The sequence below is a fragment of the Trachypithecus francoisi genome, unplaced genomic scaffold (assembly GCF_009764315.1).
Source record: "Trachypithecus francoisi isolate TF-2019V2 unplaced genomic scaffold, Tfra_2.0 Lachesis_group6, whole genome shotgun sequence".
NCBI lineage: Eukaryota > Metazoa > Chordata > Mammalia > Primates > Cercopithecidae > Trachypithecus > Trachypithecus francoisi.
Window position 1 is genome coordinate 70,849,790 of NW_022681471.1, and position 25,071 is coordinate 70,874,860.

The 25,071-nt window shown below is 44.2% G+C and overlaps 1 protein-coding gene and 1 long non-coding RNA gene across 2 annotated transcripts in view; both read left to right on the top strand.

The window, feature by feature from the left end:
• The window catches only part of HDAC8 (histone deacetylase 8), a 263,150-nt gene extending 239,098 nt beyond the window's left edge, over window positions 1-24,052 (top strand). Inside the window, 2 exon segments of the mRNA XM_033201381.1 lie at window positions 1,265-1,370; window positions 23,492-24,052. Of these exon segments, the coding sequence (XP_033057272.1) occupies window positions 1,265-1,370; window positions 23,492-23,514 (129 nt within the window). The 3' untranslated portion in view covers window positions 23,515-24,052.
• On the top strand, window positions 20,479-21,995 carry LOC117078442. Its single transcript, XR_004434992.1, has 2 exons — window positions 20,479-21,588; window positions 21,909-21,995. It is a non-coding gene; the product is annotated as an uncharacterized LOC117078442 (long non-coding RNA).
• Window positions 24,053-25,071: the final 1,019 nt, after the last annotated feature.

Sequence of the window (25,071 nt, forward strand, 5' to 3'; positions counted from 1 at the left end):
AAGCTCTTTGAATGGCATCAAAATCATGATGCGTATCAAGATCCTTTTTCATGCCCCCTGTACCATTTTGTTTTGATGGAATTTGAATTTCCCTGGTTTACTTACCACCTAACAATATCACTATTGAAAGCACATAATTGTAAGGACCATATGCTCTCCCTCTGGAGAGTGTGCACAAATACTATTTCTGTTAAAAACTAAACAGAAATAGTAGTTTTGCATATTTCCCATTCAAAGACTTATCCCGATTGAATGATTCCCTTTGTCGTGGAGTATTTTTCCCCAAGTCGGTCCTACCAGAGAAGCTGAATCAGATATTGTGACTTCCCAATGGTCACAAGGAGTCATCTACCAAGCTAGAAATAGAATCCACAAACATTTATTTTGATTCCCTGAATAAAAACCAAATAAACTCTACTATAGAGAAAGAAAAATTAAAATAGAGAAACTAGACTTCTTTGCCATTCCTGGGCCAGGGAATTCAAGGCAACCAAAACTAACAGGCAGTTGCCATGGTCTGTGAGGACCAAGGAGATGAATAGGACACAGGTGCTGCCTGCCTTCAGGGAGCTGACAGTCCAGTGTGGGGAGATTGGGTCAATGTTGAAAAATCTCTACCCAATGCAGAATATGCCTGTGAGCATCTAGAGGACCCCAGAGGAGGTCTCACCCATCTTTACAGTCCCTCTGCAACCAGCACAATGACCTGCATGTGATGTGCAGGCAAGCGCTGTGTATTTAAGGGCCCTGAAAGAAGTATCAACAGAATGCTCTTGGGGTTGGTGGAGAAGGAGGGAGAGCTTTGTGAAGGAGGTAACATTTGAGCTGCGCCTGGAAGGATGGGGAGGTTTTTCACAGGCAGCAGGGACTGGGGGAGGGCCTTTGCAGGCCCCAGGAAAGAGCAATGGCAAAGATCCTAAGGGAAGAGAAAGCATGGTGTGATTTGGAAGAGCACCAAGCAGTCTAGTGTGGCCAGAGGACAAGGAAGCAATAAGAGCTGAGGTTGGAGAGAAAAGTTGAGACCTAAGCAGAGAGACCGTTGGACAGCAAGCTAAATAATTTCACAGGGGACTATCACTGAAGGTCTGAGCAAGGGGAGTAGTGATACCACCAAGGCAGGGCTTCCTACTGCATCATCCTGTTCTGCCCAAGGAGGCCTCCCCTGCCTTGTCGGTAGTGTGTTTCTTTTGATTGTTTGTATGTGGTTGGTTTGGAGGTTTTATGTGGCTTAGTTTGTTTTTTGGCCTTTCCCTTTTCCTTACAGTTTTTCACAGCATATGGTCCTGATTATGTGCTGGAAATCACGCCAAGCTGCCGGCCAGACCGCAATGAGCCCCACCGAATCCAGCAAATCCTCAACTACATCAAAGGTGAGCACTGCCCCTCGAGGCCTGCCCTCCTTGTTCCACCCAGTTTGTGGTGGCCCATCAGTGGGGGCTTCCTTAAATACCATTTGCCTTTTGGTAGCTAATCATTTCACCGACTTGGAAGGGAAACCTCTTCTTGGCCTGACAGCTTGTAGCTGGAATTCTACACTGGCCACTCTGGTTGGGATTGTCATTTGGCTGGCTAATGTCACCTCAGAAGGACAAAGGGTTCAGCTTTTGGCCCTGCCAGGGGAAAATCAGTTCTAAAGTGTTCCCTGAGACCCTTTTTCTTTCAAAAGGCCAATAGTAAAGCACTCTTTAAGATCAGAAAAGTTGGCCAGGTACCATGGCTCATGCCTGTTATCCCAGCACTTTGGGTGGCTGAGGCGGGACGATTGCTTGAGCCCAGGAGTTCAAAACCAACCTGAGCAACATGGCAAGATTCCATCTCTACAAAAAATTTTAAAAATAGCCAGGCATAGTGGCATATGCCTGTGGTCACAAACACTTGGGAGGCTGAGGCAGGAGGATCCCTTGAGCCCAAGAGGTCGAGGCTGCAGTGAGCCATGTTCACACCACTGCATTCCAGCCCGGGCGAGACCCTGTCCCCAGAAAAAAAAAAAAAAAAAAGAGGAAAATTCAAGTCAATTCAGAGTTACTGGGGGTGGGGAGGGGGCTCACAGACACTCTGTTCCAGTGTGTATGAGTCCTTGATCCAGTAGAGCCTCGAAAGAATGTGGAACTACAATGAGTAGTCAGCGATTCTGACGCCCTGGGAGTGGGTTCCCTGGACTCAGCCAGAGTACTGCAGATGGGCTGCTGGCCTAGCCTCCTTCCTGGCCTAGCCTCCTTCCCTTCCCCAAGGCTGGCCTGGAATCATTCTGGCCTCGGGGTGGAGGGGAAGTGGCAGCCATCAGGGCATTGCCCTCCTGATCCCACTGTCCACTGGCTGTTGGGGTCAGTGTCCTCAGCATTCCAGTAGGGCCCCCTCTCAACTCCAGCTGCTTCTTCACAACTCACTTCATCCACCATTCGCATTAAGTATTTTTGGCACCCATTTTCCTGTTTAATTAAATGTACATATACATATGTGTATTTTTTAGATCCTAATTATTTGCCAGAGTTAAGAGGCCAAGGGTATCTTTTTGCCCATCCTGGACAGGGAAATTCCCATGTTTATTCATAAAATGACCAAGATAGCACCAGTTCTCCTACCTTTGAGTCCCTCAGTGGAATATAATCCAACACCAAAAGGAGGCCTGTTCTATGCTGAAGTTAGTCCGAGGAAACACTACACTCAGAGAGTCTTTGCTGCAGGTTGCATTAATGCCCCTATCTACTAGCAGAGCACAGTATATGACAGCAGCAAAGTCTTCATGTCCTCAGCTCATTTAGCCAGAGAAAAGTTTCTATGCTAAGAAGTCATAGACTCTCAAGGTTATTCTCACAGCATTGCTGATTGTCCCCTCTGAGGCGTCCCCTAGCCCTCGGCCTTCTCCCGACCCTATAGTTTCAGGCTAACTCCCTCTCACCTCTTAGTGGCTACTGACCCCACAAGTCCTTGCTTCCTAACCAAATCTTCCTCCCTTATCCAACTTTTAAGGCCTTCAAAGTCCTTCCACTCCTGGCCCTTCTCCAGTCCTTCTCACTGTGTTGCAGCCCTGATGAACACTAGCCATCCAGCCCTAGTTTTCCCTGCTCCCCTCAAACCTGGTGCACATGTCCTGTGTTCCTCAGAACTGATCCTGGACCAGCTTCTCTTACCCTTCTTCCTTCAACTCTGCCTTTTTCCCCCATTCAGGCTCTAAATCCTGGTAGAGCCACAGACAAAGAATAGAAACAGGGGAACTAAGCAAGCCTTGAAGCTACTCGCTCATACCTCCATATGGGCAGATATGTGTATGCCCTTGCTTCCCTGCACACATACCCAGGCACATAGCTCCAGAGAGTGGTGGCATCTTGCTATTGAGGAAATGGAAATGACAAGTGAGAGAAGACATAAGAAAGGTAATGCAAAGGAAGAGAACAAGGAAAGGTAAGAACCCTAAAAGAGCAGAAAATCAAACAGAGATTTGAGATAAAAGGCTGGGATAAGTGTTGATGAAAAAAATAATAGATCTTAAAGGACATGAAAATTACATGGAAGTCAAGCTTTTTAAAGATCCTAGCAGGTTAAAGCAATATTCTGATTGTAACACAATGAAATCAAACTGGAAGAAAACATAAGGACCAGGAATTGGGTCCTACAAAAGCAACTACCTGCATGCAAATCCGGGCAACATGGCTTAGCAGCATTTTGCTAAAAGAGAATTAGGGATTTGAGTCAACTCAGAGCTCAGTATGAGTCACCAGGGCAAAGTGGCCTCCAGAGATGCTAATGCAGTATCGACCTCATTTTAAAGGGCTCTAGACAAATAGGAGCATGTTCCTGGAGGTCAGTCAGGCTGGGGAGAGGACTAGAGCCCAGGCTCCAAGAGGTCTGGTTGGAGGTGCTGGGACCTTTTGGAGAAGACTCGGGGATGTGGTCTCTACTCCATATATCTGTCACAGAGCAAAGGGCATAGACAGAGTCTACGTGGCCACAAGGCATAGAGCTGGACCCATGGATGGATATTTTATAAAGGCAGATTTTCATTCAATAGAAGGAAGACATTTTCTAACTATTAGAACTATCCAAAGTGGAACAGACTGCCAGAAAGGCATGAGGTCTCTGTCACTGGAGATATACAAATAGAAGCTAGACAATCCTTAGGCTGTCATATTGTAGAAGGGCCCCTGCCTTGGGGAAGGGTGATTGGACTAAATTGCTGTTAAGGCTCCTTCCAACCCTAAGATTCTAGGATGCTGTATATTACAAAGAGAAAATAGCAAAAGAAAGAATATGGTGAGAGTGCAGGGGTTGGCAGATGAGTCACAGTTGTTGGGTGTGGGGAGGTGATGCCATGTATAAGAAAGAATTGATGCAGAGAAGAAGAGAAACTACATGGCTAAGAGTGGGTGAGGAGGAGCCAGAGAGGGTAGACAGCAAGTGGAGTGGCTATAGAATACTAGCAATGTTCCGACTTTCCATTTAGCCATCCCTTTCATATTGACAGTCTTGTTTTCTAGCCATGCAAATTTAGCAGAACACAGAAGCTCAGAACCAAAGAGAAATTCAGCTAAACCTTTAAGAAACGAGGCTAGAAAGAAGTCCAAATGTTGCTAAAAATGGCTAGGCTAACCTGCTATACTGATACTGTGCCCCTCCAGCATGGTGACGCATGCTGCCATCAGATAGTGCGTTGCCATGACAATGGTCAGTGTGGAAAAGCTGCTGAATTTTCTGAATTCTGAAAAATTTTCCTGAACCTGTCTACAAGACTGTTATTTGTTCTTGCATATAAAAACCTCAGTGAAGCTGGCCATTTCTCACTGTACCTCCCCTCCACCTCCCCTCACCCCATGAAAAATAAAGTGTAGGATGTGACACAGATTGCTTTGGGGAGGTAAGATGGCAATGAGGGAATGAATGGATTCAGCTCCACTCTATGTGAGGGAGTTCAGCCAGCATATCTGGTTGAATTTGTTCAGCCTTTAAGCTTGGACTTTTTCTCTTTCTTGCCACATCCCTTAGAAGCACAAAAGATGAGATTGTAGCCTATTGGAAATCAAACCTGAGAAGATTCATCTTACAGAAATGCGTTCCACATGCCACAGGATGACTGAAGGGACAGGCAAATTTAGACCTCACCTTTCCCATCTTTACTGCCCATTAGTCTTTCTGAGGGGAAAAAAGACCCACAAAGCCATGGAGAGTCCATTCAAGCTGTTAGCTTCACACAGAGAAAAACTCCTCTCGTGCCAATGAGCTATCTTGAAGGCATGTGTCATTGTTCATAAGAAAGTATAGGTTAGAGAGCGGATGGCTCTGTCCAGCTCATGACTACTACTGTAAAATCATCCTTGCACCATCTTGATATGCTTAAAGCTGGTTGCCTTTCCTCTGGTGAATGTACTCCAGAGGAATTGGCTCACGGTGAACCTTCCAGAGTTGGAATAATGCTGATATGATTAATCCCCAGGGAGGGCTAGTTCCTCAAGCCTGGCTAGCTCTGCATGGGGAAATGCAGATAAAGGTAGGAGGCTTTCTAGTTTCTGGTACTCATGACGTTCGAATCAAGGGGAGGCCCCTAGGAGACTCAGAGCTCCACACTGCAGCCCAGGCCTAATTCTCTTGGGGAGCAGGAGTGGGGGAGTTGTGCATTTGTGAGAATGTGTTACAGTTGTGACCCAAGGTTTCAACACTTGCTCTGTGTTCCCAGAACTCTTCCCCAGGTTTGACTGGGAGAGAAAAGAAACAAACAAGGTCAGGAAGTAAGGAGGAGAAGGAGGGAAGGGGGAGGCAGAAGACACAAGGGAAAAAAAAAGGTCTTGCATGCATCTGCCCTTTCTTTCCCTTATTGAAGGAGCCGTAGGATGGCAACCTAACAAACTGATACGGGACAGAAACAACACAGATGAAATAGGAAGAACAGCTACTATTTATCTTACAGATAAGGGAACTGAAGCTCAGGGAGGATAGGTGACTTGGCCAAGATCGCCTTTATTCATCCAGCAAGTAATTACTGAGCTCCTACTGTGTGCCACACACTGTGCTAATAAGCAGTGGGCTGGACATTGGAACCCAGGCCTGGAGTGGAGCTTCAGAGTCAGGCTGTTTGACCTTTATTTCCCTCCTCTCCTTGGCAGCATTGCTCTGTCAAATCTACTCGTCATCCTGTCTGCTCTTTCCAATCGCCCCTAGTAAACCCTCCTACCTCACACTACATGCCCAGCTCCTTCCATGTGGCTAATCCTAAACACATGAAGTCTCATGACTCCCTGGAAATGGGAAAAAGACATTCTTGGGCAACCTTCGAAATTCTGGCACCAGACATAGGCTTTGTAGCCCTCCCTAGGCCCCACCCCTTCCCCCACCATACTGTAATCTGAAGCTTCTAGCTCCCTTTCGAGATGAGTAGAGAAGGAAAAGAGATGGACAGAAGGTAGAAGAAGCCAGCTCACCCAGCTCCTACTGCCCGAAATGTGCTGTAGCCACCAGACCCAGTCTGTCATTTGCAGTTCCACAGCCCCAATCTGAGACCCTTTGCACATTTGCTGGTAATATTCTTAGGCGAACCATTGTGCTGGGTATAAGCAGCGCTTCCTCTGGCAGCCTGACATCCGAGATTGTCATCCTTCTAGGGACTAGCAATTGGAGCTCAGGTTTGGGCATATTCAATGCCTGCTGAAGCCTCAGGCTTGAAGCAGTGCTCCTGCATGGTGGGACTCTATACCATGGAAACTTGGCTTCCTTCTACACTGTCTCTTACTTCTTGAGAAGCCATGAGGATAAGTTGAAAGGTAGGGTTGGTCCCAAGGATAAACTGACCATTTGCTTTAGGACTTCTTGGAAGGACTTCGGAGCAGGGTTTTGGAGGATACCTGAGCCAATTTGCATGACTTCAGGTGAAAATATCTGTGATGTCCATCCTTTATCTCTCTTTCCTGTCCCCTGCTGGCTCTTTATTCCTCTTCATCTCCCTGTGGTCCTTTCCAGGAGTCTACCGCCAAGTTGGACTTCCTCATCAAGCAGGTTCCTCTCTTTCTTGTTTCACTAAAGAGTTAAAGAGATGGAAAGGCTTCTTGTCGTCATTGTTATTGTTGCTGTTGTTAAACAGAAAATTAAGTTATAAAAATGTCATGCTAAAAATTTTAAAAATTCTGGGCCGGGCGCCATGGCTCGAGCCTGTAATCCAGCACTTTGGGAGACTGAGACAGGTGGATTGCTTGAGCCCAGGAGTTAGAGACCAGTCTGGACAATATGGTGAAACCCCTTCTCTACAAAAAAATATAAAAATTAGCCGGGCGTGGTTGTATATACCTGTAGTACCAGCTACACTGGAAGCTGAGGTGGGAGAACTGCTTAACCCCAGGGAGATTGAGGCTGCAGTGAGCTGTGACTGTGCCACTGCACTCCAGCCTAGGTGACAGAGCCAGACCTTGTCTACAAAAAAATAAAATAAAATTTAATCCTAAAATAAAAATGGAGACTGCTCCCCAAAGTTACAGTAACTTAGACAGCAGCTTTTAACAAACCATGAAAACCCTTGGCATATTACTCATGAAGACTCGAAATTTCTACCTAAATCTATGAGGTGGGAACTACTGATATTGACAGGTACAGCACAAAACCCTGAGCTGGGTACTTCACATACATGATCTCATTTAACCTCACAATTTCCTTATGAGGTAGGAGACTGGCACCCGAAGACGTTGTGTAACATGCCCTAGTCACACAAGAAGTAAGTGATAAACTCAAGATTTGAACCCAGACCTGGTGGCCCTCTTCTCCGTGGAAGCATTGCCCTGTGACACCTACTCATCATCTCTCCCCTCTGCTTTTTTCCAGTCACTAGTAAACCTTTCCCCCTGCTCAGCCTCCCAAAGTGAACTTCAGAAGCAGTTTAATTTTAAGAGATATGATTGTGTCTCCACTTTAAAGCCCAGCTCAAGCAATCAACACATATATTTTTGAACCCCACCCCACTCAAGCTGGTGCCATTGGGAGATATACGAGGTGTTTAAGACATGATCCCTCCTCCTGATAAATAGTTGAGAAATTTAGGTTAGGAAACAAAACTAAGCCCCTTGGACATATCAGAATATAATAAGGTCTGACACTATATATAGAAGAGACTGGGCAGTAAGACTTTAGGGAGACTGCTTTCAGAAGGCTGGGAGGATTTGAATAGATCAGAGTAGGGATGCACTTGTAAGTAAGGGAGATTCAGAAGGGTGGGGATAGGGGGCAGATTGCAGGCTCCCTTGAATTTCAGGCTGACTAGTTCATATCCACAGTAAAGTGGAAGTCATTCTAGGTTCTGGAATTAGAGCACCACATGATACAGTGATATTTGGGATAGATGGTGATGGTAATGCAAGACTGAGACTGCAAGGTCCTCGACTAGAATAGTGGTGGTAAAATAGGAAGAAATGACTGAGAGCTATTATGAAGAGAGTATCATCATCAGCACTGGGAGGTAGGCCATTTATAGAGGATTGGGGAGAAAGGAAGAAGTAAAGGTGACTCTGAGATTTCCAGCCTGGATACCAACTGAAATGGGAAGCTCTTGGGGGAGGGGACATAGCTTTACTGAAACATATACTTGATATGTTCTCTTTTGATGTATTGAACTTGAGGTCTCATACTAATTCCATACAGTGTATCTACATGAAAAAAATTTGTTGCAGCCAGTTAAAAAGCAAATTTTTAAAGATAATTTGATGACACTGGAATATGTTCATGATTACAATGTTAAGTGAAATAAACAGGATACAAAATGGCTTACTACCATGTAGTCTCAATTTTGTAACTGTATTTAGTGTATGTTTTGGGAGAGGGGATACGCACAGAAAAACACAAGAATGAAATGCTAACAGTAGTCATATTTGATGATACTTTACCAAAGTAATATACCTTAACAGTAGTTATCTAGAATTGGAATTATAGATAATTTTTACTTTTTTATGCTGTTTCTGTATTTTTCAAAATTTCTACCATGAACGTGTATTATTTTTGTAGTCAGGAAAAAAAAAGTAATACATGCTGGCAGGGGCAGAGGGCACTACCCTATTACCTCCAGGTGGGGAGTAAAAGCCTAGGTTCCCTACTCAGCCACCATTGACACCCTGGGGAGAAGAAGGGCACCTCAGTATTGCTGGATGGATTAAAATTCAGGCTCTCCAGTAGACCTCTACTGATACCACTCTGGCCAAAAATGGGAACGGCACCTTTTTATTGCTCCCCATTTGGCCTCTACTGACATAGCAGTGGGTGGGCCTCCTTGCCATTGAGCAAAGATGGAAAGTCCTGGCTTTCTACTCTGCCTTCTTTGACACCACCCTGGTGGAATGAAAGGGAAGCCTAATAGTAACCATTTAGTGTTAATATGTGCCAGGCCCTACTCTGGACACTGGCAATACAGAAGTCAATAGAATAGATAAGCCAGGCACAGTGATGTGGGCTGATAGTTCCAAACACTCAGGAAGCTGAGGCAGGAGGATCGCTTGAGCCCAGGAGTTTGAGACCAGCCTGGACAACATACTGAGACACTGTCTCTTAAAATAATAAAGGAAATAGGCCAAATAAAGTCCTTGCCCATCATGGAGATTACATTCTAGTGTGGAAGATAGACAATAAACAACTAAATAAATATTTAATGTTGTTTACTGATAAATTATGAGGGATGCTATTCAGTAAAGACCTTTCTGAGGCGGTGACATTTGGGAACAGAGATTAATGAAATGAGGGAAGGAGATTTACAAAATTTGCATTCGGCCGGGCACGGTAGCTCACACCTGTAATCCCAGCACTTTGGGAGGCCGAGACAGGCAGATCACTTGAGCCCAGGAGTTTGAGACCAGCCTGGGCAACATAGCAAAACCCTGTCTCTACCAAAAACAAATGTAAAACTGAGCTGGGTGTGATGACTCATACCTGTAGTCCCAACTACTTGGGAGCTGAGATGTGAGGATCAATAGAGCTCAGGAGGTCAAGGCTGCAGTGAGCCATGATTGCACCACTGCACTCCAGCTTGGGCAATAGAGTGAGACCCTGTCTTTAAAAAAAAAAAATTGTAGTGAAGTACATTCTAGATGAAGAGACAAGCGAGATCAAAGACCCCAAGCGAAATGGATTTAGTATGTTCAATATAGATATATGTTTCAATGTGTATTAAAAAGAAATATAATTATCAGATCAAACTCTTTGGTTCCAAAGATATTGCTTAGGATGAGGCTGGTTTTTTTTTTAATGTCTGTATAAGAAAAGTCCACATAGGCAGTATGTGAATATGGCCAAACTCTTGACAGTATAGAAGTTTAGGAAGCAGATCAGTCTCTCATATATATATAATATTATTAGCTCCATTTAATAGATGTAGGAACTGAGGCCTAGGGAAGTTAATTAGCCTGTACAAAGTCACACAACAGGTAAGTACGGAAGCTAGGATTCCACCTGAGACACTGAGGATCATACCCAAAGCTTAGAAGAGGAAATAAGGATTTTCCTTCTGCCTGGCAGAGCTGCTGATGGTTACATAAACAAACCAAGAATATTCAAAGAGTAGTTGGAGGCCTCTAATATGTTTAATTAAGCGTTTTTTGCTTGTGTGCCCAAGGTACATGCCCAAAGCAATTGTATTGCTCATTCCCCTCCAGCTTCTAGCTCTAAAATGATCAAGGGGTAGAAGGAAGGTTGGAAATTACTAGGAAAAATAAGGTAAACCACTCAGGGTTTGGAATGCCTAACTGTTGACAACTTTGTCAGTCTACCCGGAGGCCCTTTAGCCAACTGAGATTCAGGTGCTGTCTTGAGCACAGCCACCAAATCCAGCAGTGCTAAGAGTCATTTTCTGCCAGAGTGAGTGGGCCTAGCCTCCTTGGCCTTGCCACGGAGGGGCAGCTGCTGCAGGATTCTCACCACAGAGTTCCAGAGGAAGGTCTGCAGACCTCCCATCCCATGGTTTTCTGCTGTACCTGGACAGGGACTTCCCCAAGCCATGGTCGGGTCATGCAGGAGCTCATAGTCTTTTGAGAAAGGAAAGCATCTTTACAGGCTCCTGGTTTGCCAACATTCTTCTGCCTCTTTGCAGCTCCAAGCACATTTTGGAGGGAGATTTCACAAAGATTTCTAAATTGAGTTAGAATTTCAAGTCTATTGTGACATGCAAATTAGTCCTGCTTGCGCATTGGCAGCAATGCAGCTGAAGTGCCTAGAGACGGCCATAAAATGAAAACATCAAAGTGATTAAATGTGCCCGAAGAGCATAATTGAGTGCATGAATAAGAGAAAATAAAACAAATTGATTTTCTCCAGTGCCAGAAAAACAGAATAATTGAAAACAAAATAATAGACTTTGAAGTAATCAAAGTGAGGAATGCACCATAGTGACATAGAAACAGCCAGTTGTGGGAGAGATTTATTGTGTTTCTGTTATCATTTTTACAACTTTAATTTCATTAGCTAATAAATACAAATCAATTGAAAAATCAGTCAACCAGAGAGAAGGCAGTCCCAAGCCAAGATTTTTATTCACATCTCTAAAACAGGCTGAGACGGTGATTCTTAATCTACTTTCATAGGTGCACATTTCTGCCGTGAGCTGGAAAACAAGTTCTGGGAGGGCTGTCTGCTTTGGAGGTGGTGATGTTCTGTTCTGACAGTCACTTTCTACATACAGATTTACAGATTCAACTTTCAAGAGGGTCACTTTTATACCCCACCAAGATTTCTGACAGACAGAACTGCCCAAGTACAAGCATCTTGGTTTACATAGATGACATTTTCATGGCACTGACCAGCAACTGTGGCCTTACACAAGGTCATCCTGGATTCATTTTGGTGACAGTGGTGGTGGTGGCAGCTATGGCAGCAACAATAGCAGGAGCACCTGCTACTCTTGCAATATTGCTGAGCATCTATGGCTCACTGCTTCCATCCCCCACCCTCATCCCCCAACACACACATGCACACTAGTGACACTGAAATCTAATCTAAAACCAGGAAGGCCAATCAAGAGTATGCCACTCTTTTGGCTTCCAGCCTAGCGACCATGATCCTGGGGAAGATCACAGGAGGGGAGCTGGGCCAGAGGAGACTTCTCATGTTCACTATGGCAATAAGGCACTGGGGACACCAAGCCATGCTGGGCTCACATGCTGAATGATCACAAAGCAATCATGACACCACCACAGAACAATTTTTATGGCTCCCCCAAGAAAAGAATCCCTCTAACCCACTCTTCAGCTGTTCACGGCTGGGCTCAGTGACCCTTCACTTCAGGATCCACAGTGATAGCTGATGTTACTTGAATTGTGGGTTTTCTTTTCACAGGCCCTTGAGCTCTCTGGCAGCTGTTGGCACTTCCAGATGTTTGTGACACACCCTACCTTCAGGGCTCCACAGTTAGCGACTGTGCCTTTGGCTCCAGTAAAGGTCTTTGGGACCACTGGGACTGTAAACCAGGGTGTGCAGAAGGAGTTGGCAGTGCTGAGACTGGCACTACTTGCTGGCTCAATCAGGATGGCATAGTTAATAGATTGTGCCTGCCAGGCAATTTGTCCTGGAGAATTTATCTTCCAGGAAGCACCTAGAAGCTGAAGGGAGCCTCTCTGACCTTCTGGTGGCATCCAAGGCCTAATCATGATATGCCTTGAGGTGAATAGGGGATGTTAGCATTTAGGTTTTTTGTGCCAGAGAGCGAGAGTTGGTCTCCAGTTCCAGTCGAAAATCCCAGCTTCCATTTCCCACTGGTGTTTGGGTGGGGCAAAATAGAGCAAATAACTTTCAAACTCTAAAGCATTATACAGATGTAAGGCTGTATTATTCCTCCTACCACTGCTATTCCCATTATCCTGGATTTCTCAGCCCAGAATTTTTGTCTGAGAAAAAGAAATGTGGAGAAGGCACATCGACCAAAGAACCTCGGAACTCTGTCTCCAAAACGGCTGGGAGGCATTGCCCAGCCCAGCAGATAGACAATTGCCAGGGCCCAGCTCCACAAGCTGGCTGGCAGGCAAGCAGCCCACTCCGTGATGTCACCTCTACACTTACTTGTGCCCATCCCTCCACATGAAGCCAGCAGATTTAGGCACAGGAGGGGAGAAAAAATGAATCATAGGCTATTTTAGAAATTGCTTCGATTCTGTTTGAGACTGCAGTAGTGCCTTGAGAGCTAAGACCAGAGCACCCTAACCATCAGGGTAATATCCTCTAAGTGCTGGTATCCTGTAAACGTCAGAAGCCTGGTGGGATTAATCCACAACCTCAGGTTCTAATTCAGGTCAGAGGCAGACAAGTGGTAATTGGCGGTTTTACTTAATTGTCAATAAAAGGCTCTCTGATGACAGGAGGAATCTACATTCCAAGGCAAGCAATGCAGTTGACCATTAAGAGCTAAAAATTAAACCAGCCATCCATATCGACACATGCCCAAGGCTTCATAGGAACCCTTGGTACTGCAATTGTTCCCAGGTAGAAAATGAAGTCCTTGAACCTGGCCATGATGGGGCAGCAGCTGGAAATCTTGCTCTAGCCCTGAATCCCACCAGACCCCCTGCTCTCCTGACAATCTCTCAGAGGCTCCCCATGGCCTCTCAGATAAGGACCTGGCCTTGATATGGCCTCTGGCCACCTCTCCAGCTGCATTGCCCCCGTCCCTGATCTTCATCCTGTATCCTGACCTCAAAAACTTTGCAGTTGACTTTATACATCCTGCTCTGTTCCTGCTGCCTGGAACATTCTTCCCTCCTTTGCCCTTCAATAAACCACCTGCTCTGTGAAACTTCTGTGCCCTCTTTTTCTGCCCACAACACTCTGTACATACTAGAATTGTATCACCTTGCTACTGTGGACTATGTGTTTGCCTCCATATATGTCTTCCTCACTAGGCCGAGAACTCCTTCACAGCAAGAACTATCTTGATCCCCTCTGTGACCCCAGCACCCAGCACAGGGCCTAGGCCATTGTAGACAACGGCAAAGGCTTAGGCAATAAGTGGACAGAAAAATGGACCAGATTGAGTCAACTGAGGGAGCTGAATAGCTGGATGAGAGTCGGGGTGCACACCATCTAAGATTCTCAGATACCAGAGCCTGCCAGCAGCAGGACAGCCCGGACACCGGCTGCCCAAGAGTAATCCCTACAATGATTTTTCTCAAGATGTGCCTCATGTTCCTCTATATGACAGACAATCTGAGGTGACACAAAGACATTTTTAATTTAATAGTCATATTTATTTTAACATATGTTTTAAAATGTAACAAGCAAGTTGTCTATTATTATTATTATTGCTGCTTATGATAGATGAGGCCAAAATAGGTATTAAAGTTTTTTCTTATTTTTTAAAATTTCTTTTTAAAAATTAATAGAGACAGGACTCCCTATTTTCCCCAGGCTGGTCTCGAACTCCTGGGCTCAAGGGATCCTCCTACCTTGGCCTCCCAAAGTGCTGGGATTACAGGCGTGAGTCACTGGGCTTGGCCTGAAGTTTAAAAGTGAGTTAATACCCCCCAAAAAATAAAAATAGATTTTATATATATGTATGTGTGTGTGTGTGTGTGTGTGGTGTGTGTGTGTGTGTGTGTGTGTGTGTATGTGTGTATACATAGATATAGATATAGATATAGATATATATCATGGTGACTATTAATACAGCTGTTAAGTAGATATAAAAACATTCCTAAAAGAGGTATTCATGTGACAGAAGTTTTGGAAACACTTTTCAACAGTCCTAAATTCACTTCTCTGTTCCTTTGTGGTGTCACCCAACCTCCAAGGGTTCCTGAGATCACACCAGCATGCCTCCAAACTGCTGTGATGCTGATTGTGTTCAGAGCTTATGGATCCTAGCCTTGTTCTCCTTTTGTTAGCATGCGTTTGCTCACCTTAACCACATTTATAAGGTCCTTAAGAGCAATGACCAAGCTTTAAGCCTCTGGGAATTTCATGGGAAAGTGCTTGATCGCTACCCTGTAGCTCTACAGATGTCTTTTCCTTCAATCAATGGGTACTGAGCACCTACTAGGCATCAGGCACTACTGAGGGTGCTAACAGTAGAGTAATGACCAAGACAGCAGACAAGGTCCCTGCCCTCATAGAGCTGGTGAGAGGAAGCCAACAGTGAGCAAATAAGGAAACAAACACACAAGAAGTTTTCTGTGTGCTAAGTGAATTGAAGAAAACAAAACAGAATCGTGTGACAGAAAAGGAGTGAATAAGGGGGTGGCTCCTTAGCTTGGGTGGTCCTAAGTTCTCTCAGAAGTGACTTTGGGATTGAGACCTGTCGACTCAAGGTGACAAAGGTGATGAGAAGAGTTGGAAATGGGGATAGCCAGGACAGAGCGTTCCAGGCAGAAGGAAGAGCAAGTTCAAAGACAGGAGAAGCCCTAAGAGGGAAAAATGATTTCTGTGTTCAAGCCACACAAAGACTCATGTGAGCAAGGAGGGTGGTGGTAGGAGACAGGAGGCAAAGGACCAGCCCCTGCAGGTGAGTAACTTAGATTTTATTGTGATTGGAGGCTGTTAGAGGGATTTGAGCATAGGAGTGATGCGGTCTGACCTAAGTATTAACAAAATACTCTCGTTGCTATATAGAGCATAGGTTGTAGGAGACAAGGAAGGAAGCAAGGAGACCAGTCTTGAGGCTATTAGAATCATCCATGTAAAGGGCAAGAATAGTTTGGGGTACAGTTGCAGCAGTGAAGGGTGGAAAGAAGGAGGTAGATTTGGAATCTATTTTGGAGGTAGAATCCACAGGACTTGCTAATAGATTGAAAAGGAAGGTTGTAAACAAAGGAGGAATAAGGATGACCCCTAGTCAACGTCATGAAGGAAAAAAAAGGCACAAGAGGACTGTTCTATGTCTGCTCTGTCCAATATAGCCTCACCACTAGCCACATGTGGCGAAGTTCATTAAAATTAAACAAAATATAAAATTATGTTCCGCACTTGCACTAGACATATTTCAAGTGCTCAATAGCCACATGTGACCAGTGGCTACCATATTGAGCAGCATAGCTGTAGGATGGTCACATCATCCAAGAAAGTTCTATTGGACCACACTGCTCCACATTAAAAAGATTAAGAGAATAAAAAGACAAACCACAGACTGGGAGAAATATTTGCAAAATTCATATCCAGTAAAAGAGTTCTATCCAAAATATACAAAGAATTCTTAAAACTCACCAATAAGAAAACACTCAATTTTTAAATGGGCAAAAGAGGCTGGGTGCAGTAGCTCACTCCTGTAATCTCAGCACTTTGGGAGGCCAAGGTGGGCAGATTGCTTGAGTCCAGGAGTTTGAGACTAGCCTGGGCAACATGGTGAAACCCTGTCTCCACAAAAAATACAAAAATTAGCCAGATATGGTAGCATGTGCCTGTAGTCCCAGCTGCTCGGAAGGCCGAGGTGGGAGGATCACTTGAGCCCAAGAAGTCAAGACTGAAGTGAGCTATGATCACACTACTACATTCCAGCCTGGGCAACAGAGCGAGACGCTGTCTCAAAAAAATAAAATTAAATTTAAAAAAATGGGCAAAAGCGAGCCCATTTTTGGGGTGTGGTGGCTCCTGGCTGTGATCCCAGCACTTTGGGAGGCCTAGGAGGAAGGATTGCTTGAGGCCCAGAGTTCAAAACCAGCTTGGGCAACATAGCAAGACCCCATCTCTACAAAAAAAAATTTTTTTTTAATTTTTTAAATAAAAATGGACAGAAGATATTAATAGGCACCTCACCAAAGAAGATATACAGTCAGCAAGTAAGTGCAGATGCTCCTCTGCCTATTGCAGTGGGGTTATGTCCCAATAAGTCCATTGTAAGTGGAAAATATAAGTGGAAAGTATGTTTTCAACTTACAGCATCTTCAACTTATGATGGGATTATCTAGATGTAACCCCATCATAAGTTGAGGAGTGTACTGAATGCATATTACTTTTGTACTATCATAAAGTTGAAACATCTTAAGTCAGAGACTATATGTGAAAAGATGCCCAATATCATGTGTCACTAAGGAATTGCAAATTAAAATGAGATACCATTACATATATATTAGAATGGCTAAAATCCAAGACACTGACAGCACCAGATGCTGTTAAGGATGTAGAACTACAGGAACTCTCATTCATTGCTGGTAGGAATGCAATATGGTACAGTCACTTGGGAAGACATTTTGGTAGTTTCTTACAAAAGTAAACATATTCTTACCACATAATCTAGCAATCACACTCCTTAGTAATTACCCAAATGAATTAAAAACTCATGTCCACACAAAAACGTGCACATGAATGTTTGCAGGTCTTTTTTGTTGTTTGTTTGGGTTTTTTTTTGTTTTGTTTTGTTTTGTTTTGTTTAGAGACAGTGTTTCACTCTGTCGCCCAGGCCAGAGTACAGTGGCACAATCATAGCTAACTGCAGCCTTGACCTCCTGGGTTCAAGCGATCCTCTTGCCCCAACCTCTTGAGTAGCTTGGACTACAGCGGTGTGCCATCACACCCAGCTAATTTTTTTATTTTGTAGGGACAGGGTCTCACTATTTTGCCCAAGCTAGTCTTGAACTCCTGGCCTCAAGTGATCCTCCCAAAGCACTGGGATTACAGGCATGAGCCACTGTCCAGCCCTGCACAAATGTTTATAGCAGCTTTATTCAGAATTGCCAAAACTTGGAAGCAACCAAGATGTCTTGCAATAGGTGAATGGATAAACCCGTGGTACATCCAGACCATGGACTATTATTCAGCACTAGGAAAAAATGAGCTATCAAGCCACAAAAAGACATGGAAGAAACTTAAATGCATCTTGAAAGAAGCCAGTCCGAAAAGGTTACATACTGTACGATTCTAACCCTAGGACAGTAAAAAGATGAGTGGTTGCCGGGCTTCAGGGAAAGAAAGGGAGGGATGAGTCCATGGAACACAGGTGATTTTGAGGGCAGTGAAACTACTCCTGCATGATACTCTAATGGTGGATGCATAACATTATATACTTTTCAAAACTCATAGAACTGTGCAAGACCAAAAGTGAATCTTAATGTAAACAGTGGACTTAAGTTAATGATAATGTATCAGTATCCATTCACTAACTATAATAAATGTACCACACTAATGCAAGATGTTAATAATAGGGGAAACTGCCTGTAGGGGAAGGAGAAGGAAATATATGAGAGCTCTCTGTACTTTCTTTTCAGTTTTTCTATAAACTTAAAACTACTCTAAAACTAAAATATATTAATTAAAAAAAGAAAGACTAAAGAGATTGTTCATCAACACCTAACAAAGTACCTGGCACAGAGCAGACACTCCATAAATGTTTATTGAATAAATTGATAAACAAATGAGTCAACCAGTGGTTCAGCAGAACCCAGCCCCCTGAGTCCCAGTTCAATACTCCTTGTACATCAGAGCTAGAGTAACAATATGGTTTATTGTCCAAACCAGGATATATGAGAGTGAAATGGGGTACCTTAGGTGTAAATCAGGACTGTTACAGAGATAACCGGAAATCACAAACTGGGAGTCCACAAGCTACATCTCGCCTCCAAAATTGTTTTGTTTGGCCACTCATCTTGATGCCTCATATGATATTCTTTTAAAATGTCAGTCATTTGCCCACATTTAACACAGTGGAAATTGCATAAAAATGTGAAATTTGGACTTCTCTTGGAAAATGGAAGGACTCGGTCCCATGGGGCCCACAGGCCTGCACAGTGGTGAGTGGCTGGAGCTGAGCAGAAGCTGCCCACTTTGTCAGCAGGTACCTTCCTCTTTGCCCCAGGCCCCACCAGTCCCTTTTGTAGCTCTTACTCTAGGCCAAGTGAGAGTTTCCATTCACACTGTCTTGGTTTTGTTTTCTTCTGTGGCAGAGTTAAGAAAAAAAGGAAAGTATTTCTTACACTTACATGATGATTCAGAGTAAGAAAATGAAAAAAGTATCAAGAGGGCCCCTTATGTCTTGCCCCCAGCCTGCTTTACAAACAGTGTATTCTTGGCCTCTCTAGGCAATTGAGTCTGCCCCCTATGATCTGAACTTCTTGTCTCCCTAGACCCCAGCCTGTGCTGGCCTTTAGAATGTTCTCAGGCTGCCACCCACTGCTGGAAAAGCTAGATGTGAGGGGAAAACAATGGACGTTATTTAAGCTTGCATTTCTATTGTTATCCCAATTCAACATTGCTCATCGTCAACTTTTGGTGAAAATTATTTCTGTTGTTTTTCTTTATTGCCTCCAAATGTAACTGGAGAGTGAGGTGGAGCAGCAGAGAGTATAGCACCCACCTTTCCTCCCTGTGAACATGCGTTGTTGGAATGCTTTGACATGGAATTTTGTTCATCCTTGCATTCACTCATTCCCCTAGCTCTGGCTATACTTACAGATGGAAGGACCCTCACTTCACACCAGTGTCCCCTGTAGGTTGTCCTCAGCTGAGGCAACAACACAAGCCACGGTGTGGAAACCGGAAAGCATGGATAGGGCCCATTTACGCTAAGGAGTTGGACTTCATTCATAGGTGGTAGGTCGGGAGCTGCTAAAGTCTTTTTTTTTTTGAGATGGTGTCTCGCTCTGTCACACAGGCTGGAGTGCAATGCCACCATCTCAGCTCACTGCAAACTCCACCTCCCAGGTTCGAGCAATTCTTCTGCCTCAGCCTCCCCAGTAGCTGGGGCTGCAGGCACCCACCACCACACCCGGCTAATTTTTTTGTATTTTTAGTAGAGACGAGGTTTCACCATGTTGGCCAGGCTGGTCTTGAACTCCTAACCTCAGGTGATCCATCCGCCTCAGCCTCCCAAAGTGCTGGGATTACAGGCATGAGCCACCACGCCCGGCCTGCTAAAGTCTTTTTGAGCAGAGAAGGAATGTGATCACAGATAGCAACTGTGCAGGGACTAGCTCTAGAAGCAGGAGGACCAGATAAGAGGCTGTCGCAGTGACCTGAGTAACAAGAGGTGTGACTAAAGCATAGACAGTGGAACAGAAAGAAGGGGATAGATTGGAGAGACATCTTGAGGTTAGGCTTCACAACTCATAAGATGTGAAGAAGGTGTGAACTAAGAGATGAAGAATCAAAGATTATCCAGAGATTTTTTTGAGGTCAGGAGGTTGAAACACCAAAAGCATGATCAGAAAAAAGAAAAAAAATTGATAAGGAATTGGACCTCATCAAAATCAACTTCTGCTTTACAAAAGACCCTGGTAAGAGAATGAAAAGATAAGTTACATACTGAGATATTTGCAAATCATATATCAAACAACAGATTTGTATCTAAAATATATAAAGGGCTGGGTGCAGTGGCTCACACCTGTAATCCCAGCACTTTGGGAGGCTGAGGCAGGTGAATTATTTGAGGTCAGGAGTTTGAGACCAGCTTGGCCAACATGGTGAGACCCCCCTCTCTACTAAAAATACAAAAATTAGTCGAGCATGGTGGCACATGCCTGTAATCCCAGCTACTAGGGAGGCTGAGGTAGGAGAATCGCTTGAACCCGGGAGGCAGCGTTTGCAGTGAGCCGAGATCGCACCACTGCACTCCAGCCTGGGTGACAGAGTGAGACTCTGTCTCAAAAAAATAAAAATTATATATATATATATATATAACTTTCCAAACTCAACAGAAAAAAAAAAAAAAAACAATTAGGAAGTAGGCAAAAGACGAGATATGAAAAGGATTTACAGACAGAAAATGAGCACATGGAAAGATGTTCAACATCATTAGCCATTGGGAAAATGCAAATTGAGATCATAATGTGATATCACTATACATCTATCAGAATGGTCAAAATAAAAACCAACACCAGATGCCAGCAAGGATGCTGAGAAACTAAATGACTCAAACATTGCTGGTGGGAATGTAAAATGGTACCACCAGTCTGGAAAACAGTTTGGCAATTTCTTATAAAGCTAACCATGCTACTACCATACCTCCCAGCAATAACTCTGTTGAGCATTTGTCCCAGAAAAAAAATGAATACTATGTTCACACAAAAACCTGTATGTGAATGTTCATCGTGGCTTTGATTCTATAGACAAAAACTGGAAATGACTCTGGTGTCCTTCAGCAGATAACTAGTTAAACAGATTGTGCTACATCCATACTGTGGAGTGCTACTCAGCAAAAAGAAGCAACAAACTTGATACAAACCACAACTTGGATGGATCTTAAGAGCAGTATGCTGAGTGAAAAAAAACCTATCTATCTCAAAAGTTTATATACTGTACGAGTCTATTTCTATAACATTCTCAAAATGACCAAATTTTGGAGAAGGACAACAGATGAATGGTTGTCGGGACTTAGGGATGGTGAGGGAGGAGGGATGGGAGTGACTGTAAAGGAGGTAGAGGCGGGAAATCTTTGTGATAAAATAGTTTCGTATCTTGCTTGTGGTTGAGGTTACATGAATCTACACTTGTGATTAAACGGCTAGAATTATACACTTATACACACACAAATGAGTGCATGTAAAACTAGTGACATCTTAATAAGATCTGTGAATTGTACCAATGTCAATTTCCTGACTTGGATATTGAACAGTAATTATGTAAGATGTTAACATGTGGGGAAACCTGGGGAAGGGTGTGTGGGACCTTGCTGCACTATTTTTTTTTTTGCAACTTCTTGTTATTCTATAATTATGTTAAAAGTAAAAGGTGGCCGGGCGCGGTGGCTCAAGCCTGTAATCCCAGCACTTTGGGAGGCCGAGACGGGCGGATCACGAGGTCAGGAGATCGAGACCATCCTGGCTAATACGGTGAAACCCCGTCTCTACTAAAAATACAAAAACTAGCCGGGCGAGGTGGCGGGCGCCTGTAGTCCCAGCTACTCGGGAGGCTGAGGCAGGAGAATGGCGGAAACTCGGGAGGCGGAGCTTGCAGTGAGCTGAGATCGGCCACTGCACTCCAGTCGGGCGACAGAGCGAGACTCCGCCTCAAAAAAAAAAAAAAAAAAAAAAAAAAAAAAAAAGTAAAAGGTAAGTACAAAAAAGGAATGCACTTCTATTGATACATGCACAAATTTGCATGAATTTCAAAGGCATTATGCTGAGTAAAAAAAAAAAAAAAAGCCTATCTTAAAAGGTTACAGACTGTTTGATTCCATTTATATGGCATTCTCAAAAAGACAACACTACAGTGATGGAGAACAGATCAGTGGTTGCCAGGTGGTGGGGGAGAAAGGAAGATGTGATTGCAAAAGGATAGCACAAGATTTGAGGGGTTATGGAATTCCTCTCTGTCATGAATCTCTACATATGTTTAAAATCAGATCTGCATGTGCACAAATGTCGATTTTACTGCAGATTAATTTAAAATTAAAAATAAAAGTAGATAGGCAAGGCCGGGCACACCTGTAATCCCAGAACTTTGGGAGGATGAGTCGGGTGGATGAGTCAGGTGGATCACGAGGTCAAGAGATCGAGACCATCCTGCCAACGTGGTGAAACCCCATCTCTACTAAAAATACAAAAATTAGCTGGGCATGGTGGCACACACCTGTAGTCCCAGGTACTCAGGAGGCTGATGCAGGAGAATCACTTGAACCGGGAGGTAGAGATTGCAGTGAGCCGAGATCACGCCATTGTACAACAGCCTGGGCAACAAGAGCAAAACTCTGTCTCAAAAACAAAAACAAAAACAAACAAACAAACAAAACAAAAAGATAAGCAAGTAGTTTGTTTCTGATTTGTTTCTTCTTTCTTTCCTTCCTTTCATTCATCCATTCATTCGGCTATTTACTGAGCAACTACTATGAGTGAGGCACTGTGCCAGACTTTGGAGATCAACCAAAAGTAAGACAGCCAGGCCCTGCCCTCAGGGAGCATTGTTTCTGTTTCAGAGAAGTGGCCAGTAGGATTTGGAGTCCAGTGTTTCTACTTGGGGAAGTGTGGCAAGGGAAAGACTATGGAGGGACAAAGTGAGCAACTTTTCATTCCTAGAGCCCAGTCCTGTAGGATTTCAAATGATCACATTTCCCTCAAAGACTCTTAGGCCTGAGATCAGAGGAAAGCCCCCAATCCGTGTTTCACAGGCACTCACAAGATAAAATGCTAGGAGGGTTATGCCTTGCTAAGGGAAGGAAGAAAAGTTGGGGGTGGGGAGCATGAGATTTGATGCAGTTAGTAAAGTATGAACTCTGAAAAGTGTTACGAGAGACAGAGTGTGTGTGTGTGTGTGTGGTGTGTGTGTGTGTGACTTAAAACAGCCATTTGTTTAGCTTATGACTCTATAGATTGGCAATTGAGCTGAGTTCAGCTGGGTGGCTCTTCTGGTTCAGGCTGAATACACCCAATGTCTGCAGTCAGCTGGCTGTCAAAGGCCTCGATCACATGTCCAGTAATTGGCTGGTGGTTGCCTGGGTAACAGGGGTCTCTGGGCCATTTGTTCCTCATCATCCAGCAAGCTATTCTGGTCTTGTTCCTTATGGTGAGGTCACAGAGTTCCAAGAGCAGCAGAGAACAAGCCCCAAAATATAAGTGCTTTTTTAAAAATAGCTCTATTGGGGTGTAATTCACATACATTACCTGACTTTGAATTTTGTTTTCTCCCCTGTTTGCAGGGAATCTGAAGCATGTGGTCTAGTTGACAGAAAGAGATCAGGTTTCCAGAGCTGAGGAGTGGTGCCTATAATGAAGACAGCGTGTTTATGCAAGCAGTTTGTGGAATTTGTGACTGCAGGGGAAATTTGAAAGAAATTACTTCCTGAAAATTTCCAAGGGGCACCAAGTGGCAGCTGGCTTCCTGGGGTGAAGAGGCAGGTACCCCAGAGTCCTCAACTGGGCCTAGGGGAAGAGGAGATATCCCGCATTTGAAGTTCTTATTTAAACCACACACACACACACACACACATGAGTTTTTAATCTTTGAAAATTATTTTTAAGCGAATTGGGGAGGAAGTATTTTTATTGTCTTAAATGAAACAGATCAGAAGCTGGATGACAGCAGTCACCAGTTTATAGGGCAGGAGGCAGCTGAGAGGCAGGGTTTGGTCCTCAGGACCATCCAGGTGGAGCTCTGGAGAGAGAGTACTGATCAGCAGACTGGGAGGTGGGGAGAAGTCCACTGGTGTGTTTTAGTGTTATGTATCTTTGTTTTTTTTAATAAAATCTTTGAAAACCTACCTCTTTGTCCCATTGTCTTCATTGTAAAGCGCCACTGACAGCACACACAGTTCTGAACTTTTCTTCTCGCTGAAGTGTTAAGAATAACCCTGTTCCTTCCAGTCTCTACTCTGGCTCAGCCTGAGAGTCTGAGGAGCTACTGTGTCCCTAGCCCAAGTTCTTGGGACGGAAGGCCAAGCTCTGTGTTGCACTGGGGCTGTCCATGCTGGGGTAGGAATACTGGCACTGCAGTCATGGAGAGGGGCTTATTGGCATCTTGGGGAGGAGCTGTCCCTGTCCAGGGAGTGATTTAGGGATGGAAAAGTCATGTTGGCATGTCAGATCCAAGAGGAGCACTTCCATGGATAGAAAGGATGCTTCCCAGTCAAGTGTAGACAATTGGCACATAATGAAAGGGGGAGGAAGTTGTAATGTGTGGTGTTACTGCAACCTCTGGGGAGTTGGCAACATGGAAAAATGGGAATGGGGGATAATGAGAGAGATGAGGAAGAGAAAACGAAATGTCATGATGTTGTAATTTTATTTACCAAATATTTACGAAGCTCCTTCAACTACTGGGACCGGGATGGGAAACAAGCACACAGCCCCATCCATCCTGGCTGTCTAGGAATTCCCAGACAAGGCAAGGGAGGAGGAAAAGAAGCAGATCCCAACATGTTTCCAGCTCTGTTACCAACATGAGCCCAGAGCTGTGAGAGCACTAAAGAGGGAGCAACTCGCCCTGCCAGAGAAGCATCCCAGACAGTCTCTAAGAGGATGATACTTCAGTTGGGCCTCATAGGGTGAGCTGTATTTCCCTAGGCCTCCAAGCAGGAAAGGGCATTCCGCAGAATGGAGTGGAAAAAGCCTTGAATGTGTCCTGGGATGGGAAAAGCAAGCTTTTATAAACAGCATCAAGGCACCTAGTCAGCTAGGAATACCAGTCCCTTCAAATAGTATTCCTGGTCTATTCTAATTATACACTCTCACACTCTCAGCTTAAGGGCAGTGTAAGCCAGAAACAACAGCAATTTTACTT